Raw genomic sequence first — 8,908 nt, forward strand, 5'->3', positions numbered from 1 at the left:
AACTGTTGATTAATCGATTGTCTAAATAATTGTTTGTTGCAGCCCTGACATCATTTATTTGGAATTAAATGTTAATCATTTAATGTTATATTGAATGTTTTTCAGAGAAAAGTAAGGACAGAAGCCCAGAGTACAACAGGAATGGAGGATGTTCCACAGAGTAGTTATACCTTAGAGACACCCAGCACATCACACGACTCTCTTTCAACACCCAGAGATATCCAGAGAACACACACCATCCAAAAACTTGCAAGCAGCTCAAGTGATGAGGAGACTGATGAATTGGGGAGACAGTGTGCACAGCTATCGAAAAGACCACAGCATACACATGAGCTCTTTGATTTTCAGATAAGCTATGAAATCATTGACTTGCCCAATCAGATTCCTCCAGTACCCAACAGCATAGTTCAAAATCTTGGAGATGATGATGATAAAGAAGACACAGTTGAATGGAATGAAGGCGAAGAACTTGAACAAACAGATGAGGACCAAGATGTTAAAATAACATGGAATGAGAACATCATTCAGGTAATGTGGTCCTAATGGACCGAATGCCACAGTATAGATTTGAAAAATAAATATTCGGACTACAAGCATTAAATGGAAATTAAAAATCACCTTAAAACTACAATTTGCTAACTAATTACAATAGAAATTATCTTCAGGAGGCTTTAAAGGTCAGAATACATCCAATGTCCCATTTGTGCTTCTTACTCACTCTAATTTTCTGTATATTTTATTGATCCTCCAGAATGCAGAGTTCAATGAAGCTGAACATGGGGTGCCATCACCACCCTCAATTAATAGCAATCCTGCACTGCTGGTAAGAGAGACAAAATATGTTTTGCATGTGGAAGTCTTTTAGAGTTTAGATCAAAGATGATCAGTCCTACCTGCACAGTCAATTTAAAATAATTTTGTGCTAGACTTGGCTTTGTTTGTATACAAAGAAGATTAAGGAAGGGACAAAGTCTGTTTTGATCATATACATAATACATAAGAACAAACCTTTGAAACTTGAAACATGAATTTATAATTAAAAAAGTTCTTCACTGAGGTGAATTAATCCTAAATTAATCAGAGATTAAGATCAGAGAAGATCAAGTGATCAGAGAATCAAGCCGCTTCTAATACCTATAAGTAGGCATTTATGATATTTGTGAACAAGATCACACTCGCATTACACAAGACTGAAGTTCCATATAGGAAGTACCAAGTTTTATAGGAATAACGTTAGTTCTAAATGAAAATTCTGTTGCTCATGTTATTCCAAAGCTGTATTACTCTCTTCTTCTGTGGAATACAAATGGCGAGCTTGTCAAATATTTTTTTCAGTAAATTATTTCTTAAATCAATTTTATCAGAACTACATTATATATATATTATATTATACATTATTATTGTTGTTGCTTTCGATTTTACTTAATTGCACAGTGCAGTTTTACAGTGACACTAAAGAAAAGCCTGTTTAGAACAATATAAGGGTGGGAAAACTATTTTTGAAAAATTGACTAGAGGAAAAAGAATACACATTGTAAAGAAATCTCAGAATAATTGTATAAAATGTTTTTACCTTGCCTTTTCTAGATGGGTAGCAGGGGCGGCTGGCCAATAGAGGGCGCTAGGGCGCCGCCAATTTTCCATTTCAAATGCAAATAGAAAGTTTGTGCAATATGTTTGTTTTTGTGCAAAAATGCCTCAACCTTTTAATATTGGCATTAAATAATTACTTTTCACAGAGCACTGGTATCCTGGGTGGTTATTAATTATAATAGGATTTTTTTTTTTTTATATTATAGCCTTTCCAACAAAGTCGCTTTACAATATAGGCCTAGGTTAAGGAATTGAACTAAATAAACCTCAACATCAAAGATAGACATACCAAGGGCAGATATAAATATACAGAGTTCAGTTACAAAGTTAGGTTAAAGATTCAAGCAAGTAACATAAACATTAATAATAAGGTAAAATTTAAAGATTCTGAGCTAAAGAGTAATATTCAGACAAAAAAAAAAGGTTTTGAAGGAGAAAAGGGTGAATGCTTGACAGACGTCTTGAGCAAAAGCATTCCACAACCTGGGAGCCACAATGCTATAAGACCTGGTGTCCCATGGTTACCAAGGCCAAGCTATTTAAAATAACCGAATATGACAGATCCACCTAACATATTTTTCACCAGCCGCCACTGATGGGTAGTGAAATGCCTTCACCACCAGAAAATTCGCCATCCCATACAGGAAACCATCTTTCTCTTATAACTTCATATGGAAACTCAGAGAATGCAAAAGTTGTGCATGCTTTAATACACAGAGTTAAGGTTGTAGAAGATCTTTTGGCTGTGTTCATGGATAGCAGCATAATTCAATCTACTCTGAGGATGGAATTTGTAAATGAGAACGCTGTAGATGATGCTGGAGTGTCCAGAGAAGTTTACACTGCATTCTGTGATCAGTTCCTTGAACAGTGTGAAGGGGAAGATGAGCGGGTTCCTAGACTGAGACCAGACTTCTCTGAAGCTGAATGGGAGGCAGTAGGAAGGATATGGGTAAAAGGATTACTTGACCTTGGTGTACTCCCAGTAAGGCTTTCCAGTGCTTTCATTTTAGCATGTATGCATGGAATTGACTCAGTCAATTAAGATTTCCTGATGTCATCTTTCCACAACTACCTCTCTTTGACTGAACGAGCTGCCGTTGCCAAGGCTTACTGGAGGAAAGTGATGAAGATGATTTGCTTGACCTCTTCACAAGAATGGGCTCCCATTGCATCCCTCAAAAAAACACCATGAAAGTTGCTATCCAAACAGTAGCTCACAAAGCAATTCTTCAAGAGCCCAAATATGTAATGGATTGTTTCTCCAGAGCCATGCCATTTGCACTGCCGAAAGTACTAGACCAGGAAAGTCTAGTGTCTCTGTATGACACCAAAAAGGCCACTGGCAAAAAAGTGGCACAGCTACTTCAAACAACACAGGTGATTTGCTCTCAGAAAGAACAGATGGTATTCAATCATCTGCAACGTTATATCAGAAGTGCTGACCAAAGCAAAGCGGAAAAAATTCTATGGTTCTGCATTGGTTCTTCTGTTATATGTGTTGATTAAATCAAGGTAAGCTTCAATGCAGAATCTGGCCTCAGCAGAAGATCAGTAGCTCATACCTGTGGAGCTACTCTTGATTTATCTTATAATTACAGTTCTTACCCAGACCTCCGCACAGAGTTTGACAACATTCTCTCTAGTGATTACTTTGAAATGGACATCCTGTGAATTTGATGCTGCTTAGGAATAGTTAAAAGTCATCCAAGTCACTTATGGAACTTGATTGTCTGTAGTTATAAACTTGTTGGTAACAATCTGTATGAAGGTATTTTTATGTACCTTTTCAAAAAGGACAGCACACTACAAACAGCAGCTTTTTTTTGGATAACTATTCATTTAAATAGCCCCTATATTATTACTTTGATTTACATTTAACTGTCATAACATTAATTTTATTATTCAAAGTTTTCCAGCAAGTAGTCAAGTTTGTTCGTATTGTGTTTTGTTTGCACAAAGGAAATTTCAATATATTTTCAAATATTTTCGCATCTGCAAAGTATTGAAACATTCTTCATAGTATGCAACATTACTTTTGTTGTTAGTATGAAAAGTGCACTGAACCAAACTTTTTTTTTTTTTTTTAATTACATAAAATGTAACCACATAATATGCGGTCAGGTTTGTTTTGTTTTAAAATATATCCTTCAGCCATTAATATTGCAAAATTATTATATGATTCTTATGTTAATTCATTCTTATATTTTGTTTTTCATAAAGTTTTCAGAAACTGTATTTTTTTATTTCATGTTTTAACACAGTTTACATGTTGATTCAGGTTCAAATTTGGAAATGCACATTTCCTCTATAGCATTTCTTTCCAGTTATAAAGAACTTTGAAAATAAAATAAACAATTTTGCAAAAGTGTTTTCATTTTTAATGACTTCTATGTGTCAAGACTGTAGTCTGGTAAATTGTAATTCTTTAAAAAAAACTTTCCAACAATGTTGCAGGTTTCCCCTGGGAACAGTATTGTCTAGCGATTATTTAAACATTTCAGATAAAAATTACCTTGCCTTCTTACTTAGAGTAATGCCCTGATTACATCCCTTAAATGCATGTATAAGTTCACAGCTTGATACGGGTCTCTTGGAATGTTCAGCTGAGACTCAGAGATTATAACGTTACATAGTTCATTTACATCTGAATCACATGGTATGGGGCGTCGGAAAGTGCATTCGTTCTTGCACAATTGAACACTTTCAGTGTCGGCTGCGGTGAGGAAGTCTCTGGTGTGGTAAAGCTCAGGCAGTGCATACATCACACTGGGCCGACCACAGGGGCTACTGATGTTCTTTGATGGCCTAATGGTGCGTGCATTCCAAATCTGTGCAGTGTCATCCAGCTCATCCTGTAAAACAAGAAAAATAAAATTGGGCAAAACTTAGAAGTGGAGTACTCAAAACTAAATTCTAAGTGTCTTATTGTTTCAAACATCCAGACATTTGTGAAAACAAAAGGATGATGGATACTGCTCTGAATGTCTCCTTTTGTGCCCCACCCACAAAACAAACCATTTGTAACAATGGGGTAATGACAACATTTCCATTCTCTTCCTCCTCTTCACCCCCTCCTCCATCTTCTATCCCATCCCCATCCTCTACGTTCTCTCCCTCTCTTTCACATACACACACACACACACACACACACAGGGAAGCATCAAAACATAATTTCAGATAAACTCACTTGGATGAGTCCCATGCAGCAGAACTGGATCAAACTTTTGTCCAAGAATCCTCCATCGAAGAATCCATTGTCTCTGAGGTCAGCAAACAGGGAAATCCAGAATTCCATGCACTCTTTGCACAGAAACCCCCACCAGAACTCGATCCTTTGGTTGGCAGTACTTGGACCTTCCAAATAGCTGTCAAGGATTTCATCTTCGTGACCGATGTTAAGAAAACGTTGAAAGTCTCTTACATGACCATTTTCAGTTCCAAGATCCCCCCTAACAACTCTAGGGCATCCTCCCAAACGCTGCACTGCTTCAATATAGTAACCACCGATTAGTTTTGGATCGCTACTGGTTGTGTATGCATTAAGCCAAATAATCTTACGCGAAAAGCCATCAACGCAGCCATTAATACAAAGGCCATATGGTTTTAATTTATCGTACAAGTCCAAATGCCAAATAAAGTTTGGTCCCTTGGCAAAGTAGTTACGCCTTCTGAGAGGTCTAGCTCTCCTCATTGAAACTCCTTCAGGATCCAATTCCTTCAGCACCAAGTGCACATCTTCTTTTCTCACACGCAGACCCTTCTCTCTGCATCTCGTGTACATCCATCGATACCCATGAAGTTGCCCAGAATACTGCAGCTGATGGCCGATGAATTCAACAAGGTTCACTAAGGTCGAGTAACGTTTCCGTCGAAACAGTCCTTTTTTATACTTCAGTCCAAGTTCAAAATAAAACTCAATGAACTGCTCCATTATGAATGTACGGAGCGGTCTGAACCACTGGAAGCGTAAACAGGAAGTGTTTGTCCAAACTCAACTGGTTTTGCGAGAGAACGAAAATATTTTTGCGAGAGAATGCAAAAGTTTTGCAAGAGAACACAAATATCTTTGCGAGGGAATGCAAATATCTTTGCAAGGGAACGCAAAGGTTTTGCGAGAGAACGCAAAAGTTTTGCGAGAGAACGCAAAAAAATCAAAAAAATATTTTTTCCTCCCACCCCAAATTTTTTTACTCACTCTGATTTTTTTCCCACCTCAATGACCCTTTAGGGGCTCCGTATACATGTCACACGTCTAATGACTGTAAGCATTTCAGAGTTGTAACTTCCTTAATGATTTTTTATTTTTTTAAGATTAAAACTAGTATTACATAATGTCTACCGAGAATCCAACGAGATGTTTAACAAAGAAGCATCAATTTCGGAAACAGAGGTAAGAGCGATCCATCATCCTGCTTCTCCTCCTGACCCACTAGATGTCGCTAGAAGATCTGCTGTCATAGACATGGAGGCGCCTGTTTTGCATAAACAACATTGCAGTTCTGCAATTCAGATTAGTAGTAGATAAAGGTTAAAGGTCACCAATGCATATATATATATATATATATATATATATATATATATATATATATATTTATTTATTTATTTATATATTTATATATTTATATATATATTTATTTATTTATTTATTTATTTATTTATATATATATATATATATATATATATATATATATATATATATATATATATATATATATATATATATATATATATATATATATATTAGCATAGGCTAAACAACTTCCAAAGGATATCTCATTGCAGAATTTGACCGTACATCCACAGGGCAAATAAAATGAAATAGTATAAAACAAACACGTATTTTGATCTACAAATAGGACAGTTTCACTGGCTCAGTAAGTGTATTTTTAACGAAAGTGCATCTTGTTTTTCTAGTAGTTCCTAATTCCAAATGTGTTCACGTTATGGCAACACCTTTAACACACCTAAGTGTATTAAATGTATATATTAAGTGCATTTTGAAGGCTACAATTACACTGTAACAAGGACAATAAAAAAAAAATCTGATTTTGCTCTAGGCTTTTACTTTATCAGGAATCAAAAGAACAGAGATGTTACTCCGATCGTGGAATCAACATTAAAAATGCTTCCGTTGGAAATTGTATTGATTTCTGGAACATTCTCAAATTGAAGCCTACTGGATCACAAGAAACATCAATTTTGCGCACAAATGCAACGTGCACAAAACGTGTGCAAAAAAACACACCCAAAAAGGGTGGTAGTAAAGAGTTAATACAGCCGTCAGATTCCTCCTCCTACGTAACTGTGTTTAGCCTACATAAACAAAGCTGAAATATTCCTCTCTTCCTTAGTCCCGTGATTGCACCGGAGGTCTCGCGCAGCTGTGCAGAGATGGACAAGAGTCGCGCGGACGCTTCCCAGCGATTCCCCGAAATTATTGAGCTCAATGTCGGGGGGCAAGTTTACGTTACTCGCCACTCAACTTTACTCTCCGTGCCCAATACTTTACTTTGGACCATGTTCAGTCAGAAAAAACCCGCGGAACTTACCACCGACTGCAAAGGCCGCTACTTTTTGGACAGGGACGGCTTTCTGTTCAGATATATTTTGGATTACTTGCGGGACCAGACTCTGGTTTTGCCCGACTACTTCAAAGAGAAGGCGAGCCTTCTTAAAGAGGCAGAATATTTCCAACTTCAAGAGCTGGCAAAGCGCCTGAGACCGGCGGCCAGTAAGGAGAACTCCATCAGCGAGGAGGTGTGCCAGAGCGACCCGGAGGAGGCTGCGCTCGCCGGCATGAGTATCTCCAGCACCGGCCCTCGCTCTCCGTCCCTGGACGCGAGGAAGTCAGGCTACATAACCATCGGGTACAGGGGCTCCTATACCATAGGACGAGACATCCAACAAGACGCCAAATTTCGACGGGTGGCGAGAATCACCGTGTGCGGAAAAACATCGCTCGCCAAAGAAGTTTTCGGGGAGACGCTGAACGAGAGCAGAGACCCCGACAGACTCCCGGAGAGATACACTTCTCGGTATTACCTCAAGTATAATTTCCTGGAGCAAGCCTTTGACAGGCTGGCGGAGGTGGGCTTCCACATGGTCGCGTGTAGTTCCACGGGCACCTGCGCGTACGCGAGTAACGACCCCAACGAGGACAAAATCTGGACGAGTTACACCGAGTACGTTTTTTGCAGAGACTGAAGTGGACTCACTTTTGGAAACGTTTTATCTAACACTTTTTTTTTTGGACACTCATCTTTCCTTTTGTTGCGCACCAAGAATGTGTCGTTTTTTTTCCTCCAAAATCGCTGGGCAGACGTTTTGTGCATATTGTGTGTGTGTTTGTGAGAGAGAGAGTAATAATTAAATAATATCTGATCTTCAAAGTCTGTTCCCAAAATTCAAACAACCACTGATAGCAGTTTTCAGTATTTCAACACAGTAGGTTTTGACTGTAGGAAGCACACTCTCAATGATACGACCTTTTTAAGTCAAACTTTATAACACTTACGTTCTTTACATTTTGTGATATTAAAAGTTCATTAAATTCCTGCATTTAAAAGTTTCCTCATATGAGATTAAGTTTTTTTATTATTATTTATTTACTTTCTTCTTCTTCTTCTTCTTTTACTGAGAGTACAGTACATCAATAAGCTATATCACAACAGTAAAATAAAATGTCATCCCAGTAGTAAAATAGCAACCTGTTCCACAATGAGTAAACATATACTTCCCTTCCCTCTGATTTTCACTGAACAGTCACATTAAATTTGTGTTTTTTGTATTTGCACTACTATGTATCTTTTTTATTATTCTTAGCCAAGATGTCTGTCAGCTTCACACACAATAAACTTATCATGAAAGACAAATTTGGATGGAGACTCTGAATACTACAGATTTCTAACTAAATGTTGCACATGAAATTTGCATGCCAAACAAGCTATGCATATGACTATGGCTACTGCAAACCTAGATCACAGTTGATATCCTGTCACAGATCGTGTGAAATAACAATGTTAAATATAAAGCACAGAAACTGTGGTGTGTACAAACTGAACCCCTTTGTTGATGGTACAAGATTTGGGTTTGTGGGCGGAGGCTCAGAAGCAAAAGGAGATGTGAATGTGAGTGGAGAAGAAACGCTGTCGGGCCTGAGGAAACAGATGGACTACAAGGAGACAGAGAACAGGAACTAGGCCTGTGTCTGCCAGCAGTCCTGTGATTACACATACACACACACACACACACACACCATCTAAAGGGCATTAGACACTTCCTCTTCATCGTTACATAGATACAACCAAAATAT

The 8,908-nt window shown here is 37.8% G+C and overlaps 1 protein-coding gene across 1 annotated transcript; it reads left to right on the plus strand.

Moving 5' to 3' along the window:
- Positions 1-6,955: 6,955 nt before the first annotated feature.
- On the plus strand, positions 6,956-8,468 carry LOC132142527 (BTB/POZ domain-containing protein KCTD12-like). The gene has a single exon (XM_059552462.1). The coding sequence runs from the start codon at positions 6,988-6,990 to the stop codon at positions 7,798-7,800; it is 813 nt and encodes a 270-aa protein (XP_059408445.1). The 5' UTR covers positions 6,956-6,987; the 3' UTR covers positions 7,801-8,468.
- Positions 8,469-8,908: the final 440 nt, after the last annotated feature.

The sequence above is a fragment of the Carassius carassius genome, chromosome 6, assembly GCF_963082965.1.
Source record: "Carassius carassius chromosome 6, fCarCar2.1, whole genome shotgun sequence".
In the NCBI taxonomy this organism is placed as follows: Eukaryota; Metazoa; Chordata; class Actinopteri; order Cypriniformes; family Cyprinidae; genus Carassius; species Carassius carassius.

What these genes read in the sequence shown, in the direction of transcription:
- LOC132142527 (XM_059552462.1), top strand. Translation starts at nt 6,988, where the DNA reads ATGGACAAGAGTCGCGCGGACGCTTCCCAGCGATTCCCCGAAATTATT.